Source organism: Astyanax mexicanus, chromosome 11, assembly GCF_023375975.1.
Source record: "Astyanax mexicanus isolate ESR-SI-001 chromosome 11, AstMex3_surface, whole genome shotgun sequence".
Lineage (NCBI taxonomy): Eukaryota > Metazoa > Chordata > Actinopteri > Characiformes > Acestrorhamphidae > Astyanax > Astyanax mexicanus.
In genome coordinates, this window is record NC_064418.1 from 6327308 (window position 1) to 6353679 (window position 26372).

Genomic DNA, 26372 nt, shown 5'->3' on the forward strand with positions numbered 1-26372 from the left:
GAGTCCATAAAAAGAACAAAGCCTTCCAATGAGAACATAAATAAAATAAAAAATTAAATATATTTTTAATGTGTTTAAGCTATTTTTAAATAGACTGAAACTTTGTCAACTCACTTTTAAAACAGACACAGATCACATTTGCAATTATTATTATTATTATTATTAGTGTTGTTGTTGTCTGACTTCTTAGATGTATTAAATTCTTAGTTTTTTTTCTTTTATTAATGAAACATTAAAATGATCATCTCATATTAGCTACTCTTAAATTAGTTATCTTTTTAATTTTTAAACTTTCAAATTTTCTTCTATAGTTTATTTTTATCTAATGTGATTAAATATTACTTTAATTTTCTTTTTCAATTCCTGTTTATTAATTCTTACTATTAATAATTAATAATTAATAAACAATTAATGATTATATTTCTAAAATTCATTTGAGATGGCACTTTGAGCTTAAAAGGTTGAGCAGTTTGTTTAGAGGTTAAATTAAAAAATAATAAATTAGGATTTACTTAAATTACTTTACCTAAATGTACCTGAATTTGCTGAGTACATATTAAACAAAGAAGAACTTGACTAACGCAGAAGCTGCTTGACACAGTTGCATAAAATTAAACATTTTATTTTGTCAGACTCCACAATAGGCTTTAAACAGTAGTCAATAGTCATGAAATGAGTGTCACAGCTATAAACCTTGATTTATCTGTAGGTTAATGGTTTGGGGTGGCCTATCCGCTGCTCTGTCTGTGCCTCATGCTGCACTGCAGCTAACCTCAATTTACAGGCTCGCCTACGCAGACAGCGAGGCACAAAGCCAGCCTGCTCATATGGGGCATGGTAGAGATTTTGTGTTGAGATTTTTTTCTCTTTCCATTTTACCACAAATTGCTTTTGATCTTGGCATTAGAAGAAGCAGAAAGTACATGATCAGCATAAATGCAAAACCAGGCTTTCTCGGTACTGTAGAAAAAAATAATTCTGAGCATTCATTCACTGGCAGCAAACACCTAACTACACTAAAATAGTTATATATAATGTATATAGTCCTATTAATAGGGTTATTTCTTTCTAACAATGTGAAAAACACTTAACCAGGCAATGAGTTTTCAACATTTTACCTAGCTAATTGACATTTAATCAACAGCACCTGATGAAGCTGATTTATTTATTAATCAAGTTGATTATACAGCTGCAGTTTCTCCTCAGTCTGCAGCACTAATAAGTCTAATAAGAAAAATCAGTAAGTAATCTTGCAGTTATGTAGTGTTCAGTAATACTAATCAAACATGTGTTTATTTTAATGAAACAGTTTTCTTAAACTGTATGTTTGTTTGGTTTCTGGTAACTATAAATTTTTTGAGGGTCAAATCGTGGCTAGTTATAGCCTAGCCAGGGAGCTGTTAGCTTACTAACACAGCCAGAGATATCAAATTACTTTTAGTTAGTTTGTCTCTTATGTTTTGAGGTTGATACATTACTCTGGATTATGATTTTCCTAGTTCATTGTTTTTGTCACGGGTTTTGTTTTTGTTTTAATAAAGGTTTTATTTCTCATTAAATTCTGACTTTTATTCAGAGGTTGGAACAAGAATAGCTAAATTTTTAGCCGAATGCTAGCAAGTTACTGTAACCTGGAACGAAGCATCTGCTCAACCATCAAGACCACACTGGTCAACCAGTAAAACTAAAACCAAATTAAACATACCTTACACTTCCCAACTACCATCTGAAACCTGCTACGAGCAGATACAGGGTGTCCATAATCAGGTTAAATTATTAAGAACGATATTAAGAGATATAACAATTTAAGTTAAATAGTCACATTACCCATGTAATTATTTGGGTAACCCTTAAGATCCAGTGTACTGGGTATTCTGTTTATTAATTCTGTTTATGGAAATGAGTCCATATTTTTGTTGTTAATTTTTTATCAGCACCTCAGTGAAAGCTGTCATACAGTTATGCTGTTTCTTTCACATCCCTCTTTTTTATCTGCTTATACAGTATCGGTCAAAAGTTTTGCAGTAGCAGTGCTGTGTATTTTATTTTCTAATCTTATCAAAGACTTTATCACTGCATTTCTCCTGTCAGAACTTTAATTCTTCTCTTATCTGAGATCTATGTTGAGCTGAAGCTAAAGGCTAAAGCTGTTGCCATGTGGGTCAGCCAGATGTGACTCTTCCTGTAGCAGTTTTCTCCAGTTTCCAAGAGTCTTTTAAAGGTGTAGGAAACAGTACTCACCGCTCATCTGTAATTTCTCTAAATAAAAGACTTCCACTTGTAATAGTTAGATAGAGAGTTCTCTGTGTTTCTGTGTCTTTTTCTAGTTATTATGATGAAAGTGTGAATGTGCTGTGTGTAAGTGTGTAACTGCTGCAGTAGAGAGTGCAATAACACAGTCCATTACTGCTTTATTAAAGACAAAGTCTTTGTTAATTTACATTTTTAAAAGTTCAGTTTATTTCCATGGCTATTTACCAGCTGTAAGCTGTTAACCAAATAAATGTTTTTTTATTATTATTACAGTATACTTATTAATACAAATATTGCACAATAATAAAATTATTTTTTCTTGTTTAGTTCATTTGTACATTTTATACAGTAGATTTTGCCCTATTTCCATTTTTGACTGGACCTGAAAAGCTTAAATGGTAAAAATAAAGGGAAAATACGGGGATGTTTTGACCACTTCTTCTGACCGTGGTGTAGCTTTCATATGTTTTAACCCACAACTTTTTAAACTGAGCCGTGTGAAGTAGTATGGTAAAAACTGTGAAACTGAAATAAGGAACTAATGAAATGTGACCTGGCTGTGACATTCTTTGCAATACAGTGAAACTGTGCCAAAACAGACTAAGGTTATTTACTGGTTGGAAAACTACATTCACTGTGTTATGAATAGTGTACTTTTTTTATTTTTCTTGTGACCAACAGTGTACTTTCCTGATTCTAAATATGGTCATAATTAAATCATTTTTAACCTTTCCTTTTTCCTTAGAATTAAATTGGCTGTTAATGGTACTTTACCTTTAAGACAGACGTAAAGTAAGTGAGCTCTGTTCTGATTAACTCCTTTGTATTGGGCTTTATTTAGAAAGTGCTTATTGATAAAACAATCATATAACAACTTCACTGTGAATGGGAGGGGCTGAACAATGGCAGGCTAGATAGATGTAGAAATTTAAATATCACCCGTATATAGACTATATGCAGTGAGCAATCTTAATACATTACTAAATATATAATTATATCAATTACATAATTTTAATAAAAAGTAAAGACATTATAGGGACCCCATAAAAAATGAAAGAAAATATTTTTATTAGAAAACATTTATTTGAATAATCAGAATTATGTGGCAAAACATGTTGCCAGCATTTTCCAGGCCCCTGGAGTATAACACGCTTTAACAATGTAATGTTATCAACAGAATTACTTAATCCCTGAGATTCTTAGTACATTAATTTTGCATAATAATGTCTGATTCCCATTAGTATAAGCCGATAAAAAGAACTTTTTAATGTTTGGCATCAGACAGAGGTATATACATGAATAGTATTTAAATATATATGTACTAAACAACAGAGGAACAGAACGTGTATGTGACACTGAGCTACTACACTAAAATATTATTTGCATTTTATTTATTTTACTTTTCATTTGTAACCGCCTACAAATCATCTGCCCCACGTACTGCACTACAATTAAACAATTGTACTAAACAATGTGATGATAATAATATATTCACATAAAACAATAACAAATAAAAAAAAGAAATATCACAATGAATACATCAGTAATAGATGTAATTGTTATAGTAATACTGGATTTTAAAATAGGTCTGTGTGAGAGCAGCACCTAGTCCACTTTTAAACCACAATCATCAAAAAAAAAATACTCACGTCTCAACTTCTACATCTAGTTTTACTGGCAAAATACTGGCACACGTACCATATTTTTCGGACTATAAGGTGCACTTAAAATCCTTTAATTTTCTCAAAAAATGAAAGTGCACCTTATGTTTGAAAGTATAATGCGGTCCGCCTTATGGTCCGAAAAATACGGTGTATGACCCACACGTGGGCAGATGTTTTTGTATGTTGTGTATCTGTGTGTTGTATAAAAATCGGACAAATTAAAATGAAAAAAATACAAATAATCCAGTAAATACAAGCAAAATATTACATATTAAGTGGCAAAAAACGTGTAATATCAACTTAAATAATGGCTACATGTGGTCAGTGGTTACCTTTTGCAAGACAGTATATTTACAATTTAATAAACAGAACACAAACAGAAATAGCTGCCAAATAAAGCTGTTGGCTGTTAGCTGCAAAATAGTTTTTTTTTTTACTTCAGAGGAATCATTCCTGAGAATGACCAACATGCCTGAGGAATAACACAATAAACAGGTACATTTAAAATGTATATGAACAACATCAAAAAGCTTTATATTCAAATAGTAATTGTTTTCAGCTACAAGAAGAAAAAAATAAAACAGCACTCCTGATATCAGAGGATTTGTTTTGAAATGTCACATGAGCAGACTGGCTTCCCCTTAACGGGAAGCTGAGGATGGTCAAAACAGAACAAAAACATGAGACCACAGAAAGAAATGGGTGCAAATTCACAGTTAAAAAAAGCAAACTTCCTCTGTCTATAAACTAGAAGCTGGCATTGTCTGATTAACTTGCCTCTCTAGGTTTTCGTCTTCTTCGTTGCCGTTAGAAACGGTGCGGCCTGAGAAGAAGCTCTCTCTGGGGCCGTCGGCAGTCATTTCGTTCTCCAGTGTGCTGAGGCTGCGCAGCCTCAACAGCTGTCTCATCTTTCGGCGAAACTCCTTCGAGGCAAAATAGTAAATGAATGGGTCCAGACAGCTGTTGATGCAGCTAAGTGACAGGGACAGCTTGTAGTACATGTACAGAGACTTGTTGAAGAAAAGCCTGGTGATTGAATGTGCCAGGAGCAATATGTTGTTGGGGGCGAAGCAGACCACGAAGACAAACAAGACAGTGAAAGCCAGGCGGATGGCACGGCCTTTCTGGACGTTCTTGGAGTTCTTGATCAGGGTGCAGATAATCCTGACGTAGCAGTACACAGTTATAATGAAGGGACAGAAGAACAGCACCACAAACAAGCCAAAGAGGAAAGCGGCCCAGTGCGCCGTCGTCGGGAGCATGTCCTTCTTCAGGACATCGAAGCAGGTCGTAATGTTGAGCTCTTTAACATTAAATGTCAAATCTGTGGTCTCCAGTGGGCTGAGAATTGCCAGGACTATGACCCACATAACCATGCAGGAACAAATGGCATAGGTGGTCTTGTTCCTCTGCTCCCTGAAGCGCATGACCTTCACAATGCCCATGTAGCGCTCAACGCTTATGGCAGTCATTGTCAAAATGGAGCAATACATGTTGGCAAAGAAGGCTACAGTGAGGATGTTGCACATGCTGGGACCCAGAGTCCAGTTGTAGCCCTGCAGCTGGTACATAATCTGAAAGGGCAGCATTAAGCCGAGGACCAGGTCAGTAATGGTCAGGTTGATCATGAAGATGATGGAGGGAGTCTTCGGGGAGGTTCGAAACAGCAGCAGCCACATGGACAGGCCGTTTCCGCAGAGGTTGACGACGGTCACAACGACGTAGACGGCCGAGATGAGATCGCTCGACCATTTGGTTTGAAATATAGACAGAGTGGTGCTGTCTAGTTTGCTGACGTTGCCGCTCACGTTCATGTTGACGACCGCTCTGCTCAAGTGTCTGTAGGGACATAGAGAGACACACACAGATGATTCATATCACTTCAAACCTCAGTCTACAGTGTGAACAACATCCGCACTGTTCAGGAGACTCAAAGAAAATGCATATAGCTGTGTGATTTCCTCTGTACTCAATAAATATATGACATTCTGTTTTGTTTTTATGCAGATGGGGTCTGAGACAGGGACTAAACGTGACAGGAAATTTAACTAATTTTTTAACAATTGCTATATAACTGATAAGTCATTTATGTGGTTTAATGAATGAACCAGAATTGTCTATTGTTACAAGTTACAAATATAAAAAATGAATAAATAAATAAATAATAATATAATTTATTTTGTAAGTGCCTCAGTGGCACTTTAAAATTCAGAGACAAACTCAGAATCATAGCAAAAAATGCAAATAAGCAATCAAACCTAAGAAAAGAGAATGGAATAAATAGGAATAAATAACTACTACCAATGTTAATAAACACATGAATCAGCTGTTGCTCCTAAAGCTCTCCACTTAAATTTAGCACATTTTTTAGATTCTAATAAAAAAAACATAATAATTATTTGAATATATATTTTTTTGATTTCGTTTATTTTGTTATTGTGATTAATACCACAATGTAAATAAATAATTTAAAAGGAGTAATAATAGTTATTGAAATAAGTTTTTGATTTTATTGTGGTTGTGATTAATATGTTCCAATGCAGCAAAAAACACTATTGTTTCTAAGTAATTGATACTAATATAAATATAATTCCATTTTGATATTTTATGTTAATTGTTTTGTTGACATTTAAATATCCATTATTAAACAAAGTGTGATAAGTCACAATTAATCACACACTATTATTGTGATTAATCTGATTAAAGTGACACCAATAGAATAAGTATAAAAACAATGTTGAAAAAATTACATTAAAGAAACATTTGTAAATGAGACTTTTAAAAGCAGGTAAAGGGTAAAAGAGTTCATAGCTTTGGTTTCTCAACAACATGAAATGTATGGCTCTATAACCATACATGCACAGTTTGGTAAAAGGGACAAAGAGCATTTAAACATCAGTAGATCAGAATAAATGTGGAGGAGAACATCTGCAAAACAGCAGAGTGATGGTAAACATAAAAAAAAATTGTAGAAATTTGTATTGTATATGAAATTGAACTAAGAGCCAGTTCTGGTCTTTTAACTTTAGGAGTTTGGTGTTCTGGTCTAGATGTGATGAAGGCTTATATGAGGGGTTTTAGCTACATGGTCTGGCAATGCTTTTGGGATGAAAAAGGGCAGTCTTGGTTGTGTTGTTAATATGAGCCCCAAAAGAAATGTAGAATAAAAGATAACACCAAGGTTACGGACCTGCACCACAGACAGTGTGATGAAACCATAGTGTGGGTTACCAAATTATTGTTAACTTGAAAGGGATGGAATAAGAATTGCTTTGGATATAAATGTGTGGGTTTCACAGGGCCTTTGCACATTAAAATAACTGTGCAAAACCTGTGTTTCTTAAGAAAGTTTGGAAATGGCTGGAAATGAATACCAAAGCACAGAGATTTAGGTGTACATAAACAATAAACAGTTAGACAATATGTCCACAATTTAAGAAAATTCTGTACTGCTACTACTCTCCTAGGAAAGGGTGTCTGGATGTTACAAAAATCCTCTGAGAAGGCTCAGATGTCTTACAATCTGTAAAGGAAACAGCGCAATCAAAAGTTGTCTGGGGAAAAAAAGTCTGCGACTTCAAGTTGAAGAGACTTCGAGTCATGCAACAAGACAATGACTCAAAAGCACTAAAGTAAATTGATTAAAGAATGGTTGAAAAAGCATGTTTGTGATTTGGCATGACTAAATCAGGGTCCTATATTAGCATTGATCCTGTTGAGATGGTGCTGCATGATCTGAAGTAACAATTAAATAGTAATAAACTAAAACTATAAAATATCAAACAATTTACAGGGAGGAATTGAAAAACAGTATCTCATCATTAATACAGGAAAGACTCATGTTTGTTAAAATAACAGCTAATATAAAACATCACCTAAAATGTTTGGTATGTTGTGAGAATTATTAGCAATATTTCAAAATGATAAATAGACAACTGTCACAACTTTCACAACTGTCTGTTTCACAACTGTCACAACTTTTTTTTAAGCAATGGGTTGCAGGCCTGAAATGCAGGTATTGATGTTTATTAACAAATTAAATTAATCTGACAAAACATGAAATATCCTGGGTTTATGCTGCCTGAAATCAAATAAATGTCAAAGTAAATGTAAAAAAAACACTTGTGTTTTTTTCATACTGCCCCAATTTTCTTCTCTTCTCTGATTTTTATTTATGCATAAAGTGACTGAATACAAACGTTATGGAATATTACCATGCTACTAATGATCTGTAATTAAAACAGTTAAACACAGCATTTTTTGCACTTTAAGTCAGTTTCTTTTTTTTGCTCCAAAGTTGCTTCACTATGTTAAAGTGCAGAGCACTGTAGGGACAGGATGTGCTAGGTAGGGTGTTGGTTAGGTTTCTCACAATGCAAAAACTTCTCGCTTGACGATGCTCTTAACCACATAGTGCAACTGGCATATGCAATGAAAAATCTCAGCTTATCGGAAGCATAATGATCAGTTAACATGGTATAGTGCTGTGCAGTTTCAGAATGACCATGTGTGATGGGTTTTTTTGGCACATTGTTTATTGGCAAGAGATTGTTGTCAGCTCATCTGCCCTGCACTGATTTTTTTTTTTTTTACTATAATTTTCCCTCTTTAAGGTGCCTAAATGTCCAGTCAGAGGTTAGGTGGTTTTTAATTCTGTGTTCATATTGTGTTTATTTCTAAACCTGTCCTACTGAACATCACATGACCTGTACTCTAGTTGGTTAGATTTTCTCTAGTATGACAGACTGCATGGTTTTAGTCGTCAGGACATGCTGTGCTCTGCTACAACAGAAATTTCTGGTTCACACATTTTTATGTGAGCCACTTTCACAAAAACGCAAGAACCGCGAAGTAGGGGCCCCAAACAGGGCATGATCTGTGAGAAATTTCCACTGGGTAAAAGATATGATAACTGAAAGCTTGTAAACATTCTTATCCTGGACCCTTTTGTTGAATTGAAACTTGTAACAATATAGAAATTTAATTTGCAAATTTAATTTCAAATTTATTCACCCATTAAAAACAAACAAACAAAAAAAAAACTAGGTTGAACAGTAACATATATATTAGTGTTCAGCCTAGTCTTCAACCTTATATAAATTATATATATATATATATATATATTATTATTCAAATATAAATATTATAAAATAAAATTATTGTTTCCCACACCACTGTCAATACATCAAAAACAGAATACACAAAAAATATATATATATAAATATATTTATACACATAACACATCACACCCAATTTTAAGCCACCCCTGAGTATAACTTCATAACCATCAGTCTCCAGCAACAGCAAAACCAGTGCCAACTACAGACAAAACCACAGACTTAAACTAATTCAATGTTGTCAGATGAATGCGGTGTGGATGTGTTTCTCCATAGCATAAGTATAAGAGTAAATAAAAGGAAGTCTAGAAGGTGCCTTGTTTGTGGTTCAGTGGGCTTCCAAAGCACTTACCTCAAAAAGAGCGAGCAGCCCACCACGTGTGTGATATACAGGCAGTTGGCGTGGTTTCTGACTGTTAAGTCAGGAAACAAACAGACAGGCTCGGCTCTATACAGAAGGAGGAAATGCGTCACAGCACCTCTAACAAAATTTGCCAAAATGAAAACTACTGAATGAATTTGGTATTTTATACATTTATAAACTCAAACACACACATTTAAATTACTCGGTACTGAGTATTAAGAAGTTTATTAAGAAAATGAGAGGAAATGACATCCATTTGACAATCCATTTATTACTCATGCAATAATGAACCTATGGAATTCATTCCTTTTATATACATACACACTCATACAGGTGCATCTGAAAAAAATCTATTATTGAAATATCATTGAAATGTCACTTTATTTCAGTAATTCCTTTCAAAATGTTAAACTCATATTATATAGATGTATTATTGTCAAGTAGGAAAGGATGAGAAGACGGACGTAATATCCCGATCAAAATTTATTAAAGAAACAAGATAAACAAAAGCAGTACGAAAACAAAAATGGGTAGCGAAAATAAATAAATAAATAGATAAAAAAGACAAAATAAACTAAACTACAAAAAACAAGCAAAAAAAAAAAGGAAAACTAAACTAAGAAGACTTAACAGATTTAAGTTAAATAAGAAAATAGGGAACAAAGAACAAGCAGCACAAAAACCCAACAGACCTGACAAGCATACAAAACAATACACAGCATTTGAAGCACACAAAAGACTCCACATAAAACACTGAAACAAAGGGGCTTAAATACACCAGTAGGGTAAGAAACACCTGGGACAGGTAACGAGGGGGCGTGGTTACAAACACAGGTCCAACAGTGCAATATTCCTTAGATTCCATGGGACACAGCAAACTTTACATGACAGAATGCTAGTTAGTGTCCCATGAAATGTGGCATGTCAGTGTACCAGCATACACACATGCATAAGTACACTTATTTTTTTATTTTTTTTATAACAGTTTTGTGCATAAATCATAATTCATGTATTCTGATTCTGCCCACCAATTCTATAAGAGAAACAAAATCTTTCTTGTTTTTGTTATCAACTTAAAAGTAAAGCCTGGGTTTTTTGGGGTCTGTTTGTCACTTGTAATGCTCAAGCCTGAGCGGATGTGGTAGGCAGATCTGTGGCAAAAGTTCTCCTAACACACCCAGCACCACAAGACCAAAAAAGCACGCTGACATCCTCCACATCAGAGATTAAGACTGTATTATTCAGTCAGATATAACACTGCTATCACTGATGTATATAAATGGATTCTTTTAAATGTCATTTTCTGCAGGTTTACAGATGTTTGGTGCTCAGGTGTATCTGATAGGTAGTGTTGCTATATTCCTCGGTGGCTCTTTCAGTGGTTAATTGTGTTCACCATCCTGGCCTGCCCTCAACACCACTTTCTTTCTAACCAGAGTTTAGTGGTTTTGTTTGCTCAGACTCAGTAACTGGATTGTATTTCTGGTCAGTGTGTATTGTGGGGGTGTACAGATATGTTTATTTATTATTTTTAACATGTAAATTATGTTGTACAATGTAGTACACTTTCATTTCCAGTTCCTCTTTTTACAATGCATCAAAATACTGTTTTATTCACATTATTCCCAGAATACATTGCTTTAAAAAGCCACTTCTTCAGAGATTCATACGGACAGCTGGATTTTATTTTACAACTTGAGCACTAATTTTTTTTTTTTTTTCATTTTTTATGTTTGTGTTGTCTAAACCAGATACAGTGACTTGCAAAAGTATTCATACCCCTTGAACTTTTCCACATTTTGTCACCTTACAACCGCAAACTTAAATGTATTTTAAAGAGATTTTAAGTGATATTCCAACACAAAGTAGCACATAATTGTGATGTGAAATGAAAATGATACATTGTGTTACTTTATTGGTTTTGTACAAAACACTAGGCATGAAACAGTTTTTCATTTTTTTGTTTCAGTCCCAGATCCGATTTCTTTTTATCATTTAAACATCCTATAAAGTGTCAGAGTGAAGTACACATGACAGTCGGGTCTTTGTTTGTGAGGGTCATCAAATTTCTGTTTAGTGTTTCATGTGTTTCAGTGTTTCCTGTTATGAGCAAAGAATCTTTTGCAACCATTTTAATGCAACCCTGCTTTTATATCTGGATGTAATTTGATGTAACTTCTCTTTACTCACGCGTTTTGTAATAATGCTGCAGTTACCAAAGTTGTATATGTGTCCAAATGTTTGTAGACGGCTGCTTACCCAACTGTTCTTTTTCTGTTTCCTTCCTGGTGTAACATTAAAAAACTCTACACAGTACATTTAACACTACGTTTAGACAAGTGTACGGTGGCCGAGAAAGCCCAGCGCAGTGCAAATTGAAAAGCGCTGCAAAAGCACAAAACACATCCATCAAAATTACAACACAGGCGCAGCAAATAGAAAAACGCGCTGCAAAAAGAAAAACGTGCTGCAAATAGAAAAACGCGCTGCAAATAGAACCACAACACAACGGAAGTGAGTCACAACACAACGGAATTTTCCCGGGGGACCTTAAAAGATGCTGTACCAGCTGTATACAAAGGACAATAAGTGGCAAACAAGCTTCTGAAAAGTAAGTTATGTTTATTAAAAGTTCTGCTTCACAAAACGCCTTGTTTGCCACTTATTGTCCTTTGTACACATAGTGAAGTCCGAGACGTTACTGAAGACGCAGCTTAGCTGGTACAGTATCTTTTAAGGTCCCCCGGGAAAATTCCGTTGAGTTGTGACTCACTTCCGTTGTGTTGTGGTTCTATTTGCAGCGCGTTTTTCTAGTTGCAGCGCGTTTTTCTATTTGCTGCGCCTGTGTTGTAATTTTGATGGATGTGTTTTGTGCTTTTGCAGCGCTTTTCAATTTGCACTGCGTTGGGCTTTCTCGGCCACCGTACAAGTGTACTTTTTATTCTGATCAAGTATGTAGATCAATACTCACGGCTAACAATTTGTGGCTAGTAGAACGTTTTCTGAACGTTACAGCTAACAATCTTAAAAGTTTAACTTGTTTTATTTTAAGTTTTGGGAATTTTACTTTTAACATTTCCTTTATGTTAGTAAAGCATTATGCAATGATGCAAACCATTATTACCTTATATTTTTAGAACATTCTTGAAACATTCTTTCTATAAAGTTACAGATTAACATTCCTAAAACCTTTCCAGAAAAGTTTGGTAAATCTTTTTATAATATTTTATGCTAGCTGGGCTGTAAGGATTTGATTGTATTCAGCCACACCAGCACCACTTCAGCTCATTACTACAGTATTTTAAATGGAGCTATATTACACAAGAGAAGGCAGTTCCACAGTTACACAGACAAATGCTGCTGAGGGGATGTGGAAAGACTTTTTATATCACTCTAACTAATGCTTCATTATTGGCATGAGTGGTTTTGTACATGTGTTGTTACTGGGACCAGGTCAGGCTTTCAAACGGGTCCCATTATTACAGCCCATCTTGATCTCAGACTGCGAACTAAAGCAGCTTCAGAGTGACCTATTGTTTTGACACATTCTTTATAATGCTTTTCTTTGGAGATTAAACAACTTCAGCGAATTAGAATTAGAGGTGTGCCATATCATGTTGTACATAATAATATTGCCAACATTTTTGAATCTCCTGATTCGATATTATTGCTGTTTTTAGCAAAAGAAAAATTCACACTGTTCTTATTTCCCATTATATATCTACTAAATACAGATTATATCTGTCCATTATCTATTACTTTACTTAAATGTAATTATTTTACCTGGATATATGGATATATTTGGAGTGCATTATTATTAATAGTATCATGACATTCTGGATCATTGACTTCTGTTACAAACCTAATAAAATTCCGGTATTTATTAATATCTCAGTTAGGGATGTTCCATATTATATCATATGCAATAATCAAATTTAATATTCATTTTGTTGCAGTAGTGTATTCTTAAAATATATATTTTTTTAATTCAGCGTTTTGTCATATCGCCAAGATTATTATTATTGCGAAAATACCTTGACATTTTGTGATATTTATTTTAGAACAATTAGAATATCACCTTTATGGAAGAGAACTTTTAATGCAGGGTGTTTTTGAGCAAATCATTTTGTTCATTTTGTTCATTTATGAAATGTCATCCACATGTAGAGAGCAATCACATCCAACAAACGTCAGACGATTCTGATTTTAGAATAAATATACAGTATTAGATGCATAGTTTTAGTTGCATGGATGGTCATGTCAGGACACTTATACCCTTAGTTAGACTATTTTATCACCTCCAAACTCTGGGAAATCTTAGGGATAGGTGCTTTAAAGTATCTGAATTTACTAGTTAGTTAGTTTTAGGATACCTATAGAGAGGTGATCAATGATCAGGTCTAAACAGGGCCCAAAATGCCTGAGAATCAAGTCTTCTCTTTAAATGAATCTTGTATATTCATGACCGTTACATTCCCTGAATGACAAATGCAAAACTGTTAACCAGTTTCCGTTCAACAGCGTTAATGTTGAGTGTGTGAGAACTAAGGGTGGAGCTGTAAGAGTTTCATTCATGTCCTGCCTCCGCCTTTACTGTGGGCATCCAGCCAGCTGGTATTGACTCAATCTTAGTCATCGTGCAATACTGAGATCAGTCATGTGCAGGATGTGACAGTCAGTGTCAGACTTACACCACCCCATCCTACTGCAGGGCTAGACACCACATTTTGGGCGGGAGAGGCCAGGAAACACATCTGAAACTGTTTAAAAGTGAAACATTTTACAGAAGATTTTGTTCCCAGGTTAATCAGTTCATTCTGAAACTGATGAGTAGGTGTGCTGGGTTTCTGTTTCTTTTTCTTAAGCTTTATTTAAGGGTGTGCTGCATAATAAACACCAGATGGAGACATTTCTCAAGTGCAAGAAGAATTACGTAATTTTTAAATAACGTTTCAAATATTTAAACCCTTTTATTTGTATAAATGTTAATTATTATTCTTTTCTTTTTGAATAATTTTAGATTACTCACTTCTTTTTCATCCACTCATACAGATAGATATTATAGATAAAGATAATACAGAATTACAGAATGAGCTGTTTATTCCTCCTGTTATCTTCATATGTAATTATATAATTATTTAATTATATTAAATAATTAATTATATAAAATATACAATAATAATCAAAAGTATATAGAATAAAATATATATTTTAAAAAATTATATTTAGCTTAATAATATAGATCAATAAAAATCAATATTTTGAGTAATACATTTTTTTTTTACCCCTTTTCAGATTATAGTTCACCTCAAAATCCACAATAATTAAATGAACACATAAGAAATTATCATGAAATTAGTTTATTATTAGTTTATTAAATCAGATTGACCAGGACCGAGTTTCCCAAAAGCTTCTTATTACAAAGACGATGCTTAATGGTCGAGTGAGCTTCACACTAAATGCTCTCTCTCTATGGTAAGATTTTTTTAATGCTAAGATGCTTTTGGGAAACTGTGACCAGATCAGTTAGTGTGTGATATAAACATATAAGAACAAACAGTATATTTTGAATTAAATACATTCAATTAATTATTTTTCATTTACATGCTCTTTGCACTCATTAAGACCAGCTGAGATAAAGCTTATTTTTCATGCTCCAGAAATAATTCAAATATTTTTTCCCCTGTATTTCTCATTTTAAAGTGGGTAATTTGACTTTTAACATATCAGAAAAGTCAATCATCAATTACAGGAGTGCTGTATGTACATGGACTCTGTAGTATATTTACTTTTAAGAATGTATCACAATGTAACACAAGGGGCTACTGAATTTTTATACAGTTTTTAACAGAGTTCTGGCTGCTAATGCGTGGATGTTAAGTGCTGCTTATGAAGTTGAAGCACCTTTATTTTGTATTATGTATAAATGCCTTCATTTGTCTTCTTTTTGCCTTTTTGTTCAATTGCGTTTCAAATATGGTTTGAATTAAACTGAATCATGATCTGAGTGCATTGTTACACCCTTAGAAATATATATGAACGAGCATAAAGAAAAACAAAATGCATTGCTTATGGGATAACATCTTTATTGTAGACAAACAGTGTATGGAAATCCATCAAAAATGTCATAATATATCTCTGTAGTATCACATGTGGACAGATTCTTGTTCAGTTTTCTTGTTCTTCCAAGTGAGATCAAAACAACCCTGTATTTCAGACACCTTCATAATGGCAGATGAAACGGTCAAGTGCAAATCATCTCTAAGGCATGTGACACATAGTGGCCATCAATGATCTGAATCTTCCATGTAAAAACTGTGAACAGCATCTAGAAAATCATTCAAATGACATTTAACATGATCTAAGTGACCCGAGAAAAACTGGAGCTAAATGTCTTCGGTAGCTTTTAATGGAACACATCATAATTTGTTCTTCTTGGCTCGCAGGTTGAAACACTGATCTTAAAATAGCTAAAGACTCACATCAACCTAGAAGTACTGCAAGCTCACGGAAAGTCACACTGCAGGTCTAACACAGAGGATAGTTAGCACTCAAAGGCATCATTTTAGCATTATTACTATAATTAATATTATTATTACTTTTATTATTGTTATTATCTAAAATAAAGAGGAGCATGCTAAAATCTGAAATCATTAAAGCCAGTGCTATTATGTCCAGGATCAAAGTAGCAATGTGCATGCGCATACATACACACAAACATACATAGAAATATAAGTAAGACACAATCATATCAGAATATTACAACTACTCACATGTTTGTATACTGATTGTCTATTTCATCAGCTCAACTGAGCATATAGGAGCACCTTGTAGTTATTGTAATTACAAGGACATACTTATACATATTATCCTGTTATTTCACTGTGTTTACTCACTGTCTGCTATATTAGACACTCAAATCTAGCTGGTTCACCTTGTAGATATAAAGTCAGAGACCTAAGCTCATCTGTTGCTGCACATTTTGTGTTTGTTTTAATCCTCTAGTCATCATGTAATGCTTTTGGCTGGATGTTTCTGATTCCTGATCTTTCCTCAGTCTAGCAGTGAATGTGAAGTGTTTAAAAACTCCAGCAGCACTGCTGTGTCTGTATACCATTGCATGACAGTGTTAATGCAGAGCTAAGAATAACCCAAATCACCCAAATAATACCAACATAATACCAAATCTGTGGTGGTCCTGTTTGATTTTGGCCATTGAAGATTACTCAATAATTATACAACCACACAGTGTTCCTATATGTTCAGTGGAGATAAAAAAAAGGACAATAAGTGTATAAACAAAAAGATGGTCATAATATTCTGACTGGACTGTGTAATAGCTAGCTTCTCTTACAGAGTCATACTGCAGCTGCAAAACAGATTTTACACATTTAAACATACATTTTGCATATTAAAAATACAGATTTCACAACATGTGTTTATGATCTTTACAGCAAAATCTATATACTATCCATAAACTCTCTAGTCTGTCAGAATCCATTTGATTCACTACAAAAAAGGCATAGAAATCTGTCCTCGTTAAATGATGAGGTATTCGATCTCAGATGAGTGTTCAACGGATAAAGTGTGCCGAGTTCCTGTGGTGTGGTGTAGAAAACGTGAATCCAAACAGGCAGTGATCTTTGACATACAGTAGCCTCCATGAATGTCCACATAGCTATTCATGAATCTGTACAGATTGGTGACGTAGTGCATGAGAATGAGGGAGGAGCCTGGCTTCGTTCACAACACTCACCAGCGGCATAAAGGAAACGCAACATGATTAAACAGGCCGATACTTCAGCTTTTATTATATTATTGCCCATCTATATCTCTGCCCCGAGTAAAGCTGCCCGCTCTGTCACTCATCTCCACTCTTCTCAGAGCCCGTCCCCAAGGCCAGCTCGTAGCAGTGCTCAGTGCTGGACTCTGGAGAGATGGGGCTGAAGTCGAAGGCTTTGTTCCCAGAGCCCATGCGCTTGCGGTTGCGGGCTCCTGGCTGGTACAGCTGCATGGCGGGCCGGTCCTGTCCCGAAACAAGAGTGATAAAACAATAATGCTCCTCTTATTAACCCGCCAACACTGAGCACCCCCCAAACGACCTGTTTTAGCAGAGCAAAAAGTCAACTGCTCTCTGGCTCTGATCAGTGTCCTCCCCCCCCATATTGAAAAATTTAGAACAGCAGGCAATTCGTTTTTGACAGCAAAACAATAAAACGTACTTAAAAATATTAATTATTTTTTAAATGCTGTAATCCAAGCTAAACATCTTTGTATTCTTTGCATAGGTCAAGGTTCCAAAAGCTCTACTCATCAGAAAGTCATAATAACGAAATGTATCATAAACATATGATAAAAATTCCACACCTCTATCAAATTTGAAATTGCCCACAACAGTTATGTTAGGCTCCATATTGGTTCCTAAAAATATTAATTGATAGTTAATGAATTAAATTAATTAATTATTTAAGCTCTCTGAATGGATGTAACAATACACTCAGTTCACAATCCAACTGGAATTTCAATACAAAGTTTGCAATCTGATAGCATTGCAATATTCTAAAAATGTATGATACTGAAAGTACTGATGTTAGGGTTAGTAGTGTGGGGAGATTGTGATGTTGAATGTGCTGGTGTGTGTTTTCAAAATACAGAAAATAATGTTAATCATTTTTTTGCTTTTAATTCCAAAATTAAGGGACACTATTTAACAAAAGCTGTGAACTGTACTGTTCTAGCCTATTACTCTAATCACAAGCTAATATGTTAGCCCCAAGCTAATAATACACTAGACACAAGATAACATAATACTCATGATACAACACAATCAGATAAAATCTTACCTCTGTTAAACTGTTTTATTATTAGTCATGTGATCTGGTGTAGGATACATAGGAGTATGTATAATATGCTGCGTGCTGGGTTATATTATGATTATTTATTTCCACTGAAAGAAAAAAAATAGTCTAGGATTAGGCTTAATCCTTGTTTGGGAAACCAACCAATATGATTTATGCTATGGAGTTTAATTCTTTTACATAATTAATTGTGATGTATTGTGTCACAAAGTATTGTTACACCCTATTTCCAGAAATACCACCATACTTCATCATCTCCTTTTGCTGTCAAAAACGAGGCCTAGCGTGGTAAGGTGTGGGGTCTCCCAGCGTACAGCGGTGCGGTATCCCCCTCCCCTTGGGTAGAAAGGCTCAAAGGCTAGCTGTACCTTGGCTGGCAGAGCCCCTCCTATCTGGTCTGGCCCCTCAGACTGGGAGGTCCTTTTCTCCTGATGCACTAACACAGACTGAGAGACACGTTGTCTTCCATCAATGATCAAGCCCAAGATTGCCAACTCACAGCCAAATTCACAGCTAACTGCCTCGACAACACATTCAGCACTCTACGGCTCACAACACAAGCATGGGCTGCGATACAAGCCCCAGGAGGGAGGAGGATTTGTATTGCACACCCACAGCCATAATGACATGTGAATTAAAATGACCACAGAGGAAAGAAAAACAGTTTAAATGGAAATACTACCACATAGCTGAGTGCTGGACAAACAAACTGATGGTATGCTAATGCTAAATGCTCTTAAAGGCATGACATGAGCTTGTGTTGTCCTTAATAAATAAGTGACAGAGTGAGATTTTACAGTAAAGTGCATGATGCTAATCACTGAGTGGTTTTGGCACAAACGGATGCTTATGAGGTGCTAGAGGCTGCAGTAAAAATGAACTGTGATTAAATATCTTCAGCTTTATCAGCTCTTGCTCACCTTATTGCGAATGCGCTCCTTCCTGTTCCCAATATCGTCCCTGTCCTCCTTGCCCAGCTTGTCCCCCGCATCCGGGCAGTACGAGTAGCCATGATGATGGCCGTCTTTCTTTGCCCTGTCTTGACAGTAGCCTTTGCCCCATTTGGTCTCCTCCTTGCGGCGCATGAACTTGTCGAACTCGTAATGATGCCGCTGACGTTTGCGCTCCTCTTCTCGGCCACGGTGCTCCTTGTCCCGCTGCCGGCGGCCGTGACCTTCCCGCTGTTCCTTATCGCTCTCCAGCTGAGCTCTACCATAAATAGACCCACCACACAGAATCATCTTCTCTAATTCAGCAGTAAAACTTGAAGGAATATGTAGGACATTACAAATCACAAGCCAGGCTCTTGGAATGTAATAATGAAAAAGCATTTTAACCATTTGCAGATAATTTGTCTAACCATGGACTGATGTACACTCAGGTCTTTAGTTATTTAGTAATTTAGTAAAGACCTCAAGTCTTCTGATGTCTCATTAAAGTTGTTTGAATGAAGCATAGATCACACTTACCAATCTTTCCCAAGAAGAACCAATTTGGCAGGCAATAAAATTTAGTTAGGATGTTAGATGAAAGTGCTTAATTTTTTTAACCCTTTTTCTAGAATTTAACTGTCTACCAATACCAATAGTTTAGTTTATATGCGTTTGCCCATATTTGTAACTTTCAAAATTATTGTATCCCATTTTAATAATTATTTTTAGCATTTTTTAGTGATCAATAGATTAAAAAAATACAGCATTAACCAGGTCCTTACTTTTCCTTTGGTTCCTTTGACTTGGTGTGGCCAGCCGGTTTCTCCCACTTGTTCCGGTCAGCCTCTCCACTGTCTCCTTTATCTCTCAGTCTATCTGAGTCCACCTCATCATCTCTGTCACATTTCTTCAAGAGCTAAAGAAACATCAGAATTATGAACCTTGATATCTTGTGAAACATTTAAAAAAATAAACTGAAAGAGGAAGTAGGGTCATACTTTAATTTTGATCTCCTTTTCAGTGAGTTTCTTCTGTTTCTCTGCCTCCTTGCGCTTTCGTCTTTCCTCCTCCCTGCGTTTCCTCTTCTCCTCTTCTCTTTGCCGCTTCTTCTCCAGCTCTCTCCGTCGCCTCTCTTCCCTTTTTTCCTCACGGATTCTCTGTGATTTAAAAACAATCCATTGTAAGACAGCACAAATATCAAGTTTGCACATTTATAAAAGAGAAACATTGTATTATTTGTGGCCTGACCTGTTTCTCCAACTTCTTGTTCTTAATGTATTCCAAAAGTGGAGTTGTTCTTTTAGCTGAAACAAAGGGAAATGCACATTCACGTTCATTATTTTCTTATTTTTTAAAATGGATCTGTTTGGATCAAAAATCAGCTTGTGTTGTGCTAAACATATATGGTAAATGGAAGAAAACACTGTTAAGCGTAATGTGCATGGAGTCAGAGCAGAAGGAAATGTATACCTATAAGTTCTCTTGTTTTAGCCTCAATCTCCCCAAGCAGTGTTTCTGGGTTGGCCATTGATTTCTCCTCATCACAAGAGTAGTTCTCCAGGAAGCGTTTGTATTCTGGGTCTAACAAAATGTATATATATAATGCATATATACAGTGCATTATTGTAGAGCAGTACAAACAATATTCAAACAGTTTCATTAAATATTCAGTTAACTATCTTTTATTACACCCCTGCAAACACAATGTTGTTTTGGTGCCTACATCATTTTACAAATAAAATGTTCTAAAATGTATAATATTCTCTTTTCAGAAATTGGATATATGAATACAATTGTAATTTTGAGTTGTCAAAAGATATTGAGGAAATTTCCCAGACAGGAATTAAGCCTTATGTTTAAGATTAAGCCTAAAGGAAATGTTACTTAATAGTGAGGTTGTGACAGTAATGTGCCAGTGATGTAAAAAAAAATGCATTTTTTTTTTAGCTTTTTACAATGTTGTTGGAATAATAACAGAAAGTAGACAATATTGTGACCACATTTTTGTGATTAAGATTTTAGCTCAGATTTAAATATGTTATAGAAGACACACAATAGACCTTTCCAAAAATGAATAACTATACAACGCATAAATACCTTCCTCAATGCTTCCTGCCTTGGCATCTTTCTTCTTGAGTTTCTTCTTGGAAACCTTTTGAAAAGGAGCAAATTCTACAATAGCCGGATACTCTTGACCTAAATAACGAAGAGTGGAAAATAAGGGTCATGTTTATTAAAGTATGAATGAGTTTTTAAACAGAAGCTTGTTCGACATTTTATTTCATAAATATTGAAAACATTACCTTTATTGTCAATGAACACATAGCCATCAAACCGGTCTCTGAAGAGAACAATATCCTCAGGGTTTTTGAAGTTGATGTATGCTCTGGAGAAAAGATGTGGGTACAAACTGCAGAAGAAATTATGAACATGCACGTTATATATAGTTTTTATTTGAGTACCAAAAACAGTTCTTAGAAAGGTTGTAAGAAACAGCACCTTTGATCCGCAGGAAAGAATTCAAAATAGTCGAAAGATGGCAGCGGGCTGAGATGTTCCTCAAGCTGGTCTTTAGATAGACTGGGTGGCAGTCGGCGAATAACAACCTGGTATGAGAAGCAAGCCATTGGTCACATAGTTTCAAAAACAGGTAACAGTTTTGGCAATCCAGACCATGGGATTAAAATATATAACATATAGTTATAAACATCCTAAATTAATAAAACTATTAATACAATTCAAAACTACTTTTTGAAACATCATAATGTAACATCATATTAAAAATAAAAACGTATTAAAGCATGGGAACAAGATCCTAATGCATGGCTATGCCTTATTAAACATGGGAACAAGATGGCTATGACTTATTAAGGCATGGCCACAACTTAATAAAGTGTTAGAATAAGATCCTAATGCATGGATATGATTGATAAAGGCATAGAACAAGATAATAAAGTCCTGGATAACAATATAAGTCAACCTCACAATTTAATAATCTAATTACGAATGCTTTAATAATTCGTAGACATGCGTTGGGATATCGTTCCCACTCTTTAATAAGCTGTGGCCATGCATTTTTTTTTTATTATTTGACGTCACACAGAGGCTCTGCAATGTCCATATATCGATATAGTGATTATCGTGACAGATCCAGCCAGCTCTGTGAGCCTCGCTTAGCTTAGCTAATGATAGCCAATGGCTGGTTGGCGGTTCAGGGTCGTGTACAGTATTTATTCAGTGTACGGTCTGTAAGGCTGGTCAGCGGAGAGGACAGACTGGTAGTGCTTCAGCAGGACTAATAGAGGAGAAACACGGTACTCGGGTGGAGGGTTAATCCTGCTGGATTAAAGCTGTTAGCGGTTTTAGCGGTGTAGCGGGTTAGTGGCGGTGGTCGCTGTCCGGGGTGCTGAAGCTCCTCCACCTCCTTCCACACCTCCCTCTCTCCGCCTCTGCTCTGTACCTCACCTTAGTAAAGACCTCCTTCTTCTCCTCCTTCTGCTTCTGGCCGGCGGAGCTCTCCTGCTCCCGCTGCGAGTCTCTGAACTGGATCTCCACGATGTTTCTCTCCCTGCTTCCTGCCGTCGGCTCCCTTTCAGCCCTCATATCTCCATTCCTCCTCTCCGCCCGCGCTCGCGAGAACTCGCACACAAATCCCGCGAGACTTCAGACGAAAACAAAAACAGAGGCGCTGCTCTGTTCCCTGTGAGGAGAACAGTAAGCGCAGCACTCTGTCTGAAACACACTTTAAATTAAACTGAATTTAGCCAGAGTCCGCACGAACTGAATCAAATTTAAATTCATAATACGCTAAAAGACTCTGTCTTAAACTAAACAGACACTCATTCTAACTAGAGAATTCAGATACTAAAAACGGTTAATCTTGAAATACCATCAGCAAAATGCACTCTAACTCAATTATTACTAATACTCGAAAAATCTAATTCCTTCCTTTATAATACATAAACTTCCTAAAAATTGAAAACCTCTGGAATATAATTAAGAGGAAGATGGATGGATGAACACAAGCAATCAAACCAAATGAACTGCTTAAAGTTATCCAAAAGCAGTGTGTAAGACTGGTGGAGGAGAACATGCCAAGATGCATGCATGAAAACTGTGATTAAAAAACACAGGGTTATTCCACCAAATATTGGTTTCTGAACTCTTAAAACTTTATGAATATGAACTTGTTTTCTTTGCATTACTTAAAGTCTAAAAGCTCTGCATCTTTTTTGTTATTTCAGACATTTCACACTTTCTGCAAATAAATGCTCGAAATGACAATATTTTTATTTGGAATTTGGAAGAAAAATTGTCTGTAGTTTATTTAAACAATGTCCCATAAGAGCCAAGAGCCATTTCTGCTGAATGCAAAATCTAATCATATAAGCTCATCAATCTTTTTTTTTTTCTTGTTGTGTGCACAGGACTGTAAATATTGTAAGGTAAAATTAAGTAACGTAAATGACAATAACAATTTCAGTACATGTATTTTCACAAGATACGAAACTTACAAAATGTGATTCCGACTACTAAATGTATCAATTATTTTTACTAGTAAAATAAATATATATTTTTGAAGTACCATTTAATAGTACAATTTCTGACAAAAATAAGTGAAGTTTCACATATCTATAACTGGTGGTATTTTAGGCAAAAACAGCTCGCACTGCTACTTGAAGGTAACCGTTGTCCTCTGGCCTCAGTTCCTGGCCTTTCTGAAGCTCTTTTATGGTTGAATGCAATCCAGCCTTCACAGCAGTGTTCCAACATCTTTCAGAAGAAACACAGGTGATACCGCACAGACAGTGTAGACTTTGGCTGTAATTGGTGTGGTGTGATGAACAGAGCTTATCACTCCTTTATTTTAAGATTTTCAGTGTTTTCCTGCTGGACTCTCGCTTTCCTCTGAGTCACTGCTGCTGCTGCTGTCAGTGCTGCCGCTGGGTGGTGGGGGTCTGAAGGGGCTGCAGGGAGGCTGGAGCCCAGAGCGACCACAGCACTCTCGACCAGGTACTGAAATAAAGCAGGAACGGACACACATGAGGGAACACGGCAGCTAGTAGAGAAAGCAGAGACTGATGGGTAATGAAGGATGCGGCCTAAAACCCCACAAGCTCTGTGACTGTGCTTAACTGTACCAGATCGGTAAACTTTTTGAGTCAAGTTAAACCAGGGGTGTGCAAACTTTTTTTGTTGGGGCCCAAAAGGAGAAATATATGTGCAGTCATGGGCCACAGACTTTGTAATAAACAAATAATAAATTATATTACTTATAATCATTTTTCTTGATTACTATCATTTAAACACCATTTCACTTGAGTTACTATCTTTATCTATCTTTGGCAGTGTTGTGTAAACTAAGATTTTTCAAATTATTGTTTCAAAATGTCTCTTAATATTATACTCCTTAATTATGGCAACTGTTTCCTGACAAATAAAACATACACACTTCCTTCTGAATTGTTCTGCATTTGCTGTCTGTTTTTCATTTCTTTGGAGTTGCCATGTTCTCCAAAAAGCTCAGGAACATTAATGTGGGCATAATAAATGAACTTATTTAGATGGATTACTGTTGGACAATGTGATCAAAAGGCTGAACCAGAGCGCTCGCCCTGCATAACTGATAGCATTTCTTTTGGCCACAGGGACACTAACAGTCTGATGTAAAGTTTAAGGCTAACTTTATCTAGCACTCAGTGCTATGTCTTTACTAACTAAGGCCATATCTCTGAAAACATTTTGTACTTTGAATTTTAGAGCTGTAAAATTGACTGTAGAGAGAAGGCAGGCAAGCGTTCTCTTCTGCAGTGCTTTTAGCCAATCAGAGGCGAGATCTTTTCATATATGAATATTCATGAGCAAGAGCAGAAATCCTACATTTCTTCAGAGACCCCTAATTAGGTGAAATAAAGCAGGGCTATACAGAAACACCGGAGCACTTTTTTCACATTCATTCATACTAGAGACCACAACTAGACATTTTAAAATGAATAAAAACTAAAAAAAAAAGACCTTTAAAAGCTGGTCCACCAGTGAATTCATAATAAAAAAACACAAATAACGCACAACTTTCACTGGTCGGTTACTCAGATCTGTTTTCCATCAGTAGGCTGGAGTTTCTCTTACCACTGAGGAAAGTTTGTTTCCCGCTGGTGGTCTCCACGCAGAGTCTGGGTGAAGGTCTCTCGGGGGTGGACACGGAGCTCTTCAGACTCGGTACGAAAGTGGAGCACGTGTCGAGATCTCCACACACGCGCTCGTGGGTGTAGGTCAGGGTGGATTTAGAAGGTGCACAGCCCATCTCTCTGCTTAGCCTCTCCTCCTGCAGCTCTCAGAGCTGCTCTGCCTCATTGAGATCACGACGTGTTTACCCTCCACTCACACCGCTCGGTGCGCTGAAGAGCCATGACGCGGGGTTTAGAGAACAGGGGGCGTCGCTGGAGGAGTGCTGAGGGACTCGACCACCAGGTGGGGTGGAGCAAGAGTGAAGATAATGACTTCAATTAAAGCTTCTTAACCAAATCAGAATTAATAAATAAGGCTACATTTGTGTGGCTTGTCGTTACTGATGTTCTAGTGCAACTTAAAAAATTAGAATATAATTAAAAAGTTACTTTATTACAGTAATTCAGTTCAAATTGTGAAACTCATGTATTACAATACATGATGTATTACACACAGTGATCTATCTTAAGCGTTTATTTCTTTTATTGTTGATGATTATGGCTTACCACCAAAAAAAAAATAAAAAATCAATGTCTCAAAATTAGAATATTATACAATAAGACCAATTGGTACATTTGGCAGTGTGGGCAGCGTGCCAAGTCCTGCTCGAAGATGAAATCCGCACCTCCACAAAGGTTGTCAGCAGAGAGAATCATGAAGTGCTGTAAGATTTTCAAGGAAAAGCCTGCACTGACTTTGGACTTATTATAACACAGTGGACCAACACCAGCAGATGATGACATGTCTCTCCAAACCATCACTGACCATCAGTACATTTTGCATTTCATTCAGAAATCAAGGGAGCAGAGTCTGGAGGAAGAGTGGAGAGACACACAGTCCATGCTACTTGAGGTCTATTAGTGTGAAATTTCCACAATCAGTGATGGTTTGGAGAGACATGTCATCTGCTGGTGTTGGTCTACTGTGTTATTTATATCAAGTCATATCAAAGCTAT

The 26372-nt window shown here is 35.9% G+C and overlaps 2 protein-coding genes across 3 annotated transcripts; both read right to left on the reverse strand.

Annotated features, from left to right (window-relative positions):
• Positions 1–3299: 3299 nt before the first annotated feature.
• p2ry8 (P2Y receptor family member 8) lies at positions 3300–9446 on the reverse strand. Its single transcript, XM_007227867.3, has 2 exons — positions 9387–9446; positions 3300–5756 (listed from the first exon to the last, which is right to left on the reverse strand). The coding sequence occupies exon 2, from the start codon at positions 5729–5731 to the stop codon at positions 4658–4660; it is 1074 nt and encodes a 357-aa protein (XP_007227929.3). The 5' UTR covers positions 5732–5756; positions 9387–9446; the 3' UTR covers positions 3300–4657.
• A 6021-nt stretch (positions 9447–15467) lies between these two features.
• On the reverse strand, positions 15468–25563 carry upf3a (UPF3A regulator of nonsense mediated mRNA decay). 2 transcript variants are annotated; one of them, XM_007227868.4, is made up of 13 exons: positions 25318–25563; positions 23859–24204; positions 22654–22888; positions 21688–21794; positions 21492–21598; positions 21286–21384; positions 20659–20769; positions 20437–20492; positions 20187–20345; positions 19971–20104; positions 19177–19465; positions 18625–18702; positions 15468–17424 (listed from the first exon to the last, which is right to left on the reverse strand). In XM_007227868.4, the coding sequence occupies exons 3-13, from the start codon at positions 22789–22791 to the stop codon at positions 17260–17262; spliced, it is 1443 nt and encodes a 480-aa protein (XP_007227930.3). In that variant the 5' UTR covers positions 22792–22888; positions 23859–24204; positions 25318–25563; the 3' UTR covers positions 15468–17259. The 2 variants fall into 2 exon arrangements, with proteins under 2 accessions (XP_007227930.3, XP_007227931.3); XM_007227869.4 differs by lacking the exon at positions 18625–18702 and having other exon boundaries at positions 25318–25562.
• Positions 25564–26372: the final 809 nt, after the last annotated feature.

Excerpts from the sequence above, each read along its gene's own strand:
- p2ry8 (XM_007227867.3), bottom strand. The coding sequence starts at position 5,731 with ATGAACGTGAGCGGCAACGTCAGCAAACTAGACAGCACCACTCTGTCT.
- upf3a (XM_007227868.4), bottom strand. The coding sequence starts at position 22,791 with ATGAGGGCTGAAAGGGAGCCGACGGCAGGAAGCAGGGAGAGAAACATC. Across the intron at positions 20,105-20,186 it reads AAAAGGAGATCAAAATTAAA|CTCTTGAAGAAATGTGACAG; the intron begins GTATGACCCTAC and ends ATGTTTCTTTAG. Across the intron at positions 17,425-18,624 it reads GAGGGGCTCTGCCAGCCAAG|GACCGGCCCGCCATGCAGCT; the intron begins GTACAGCTAGCC and ends GTTTCGGGACAG.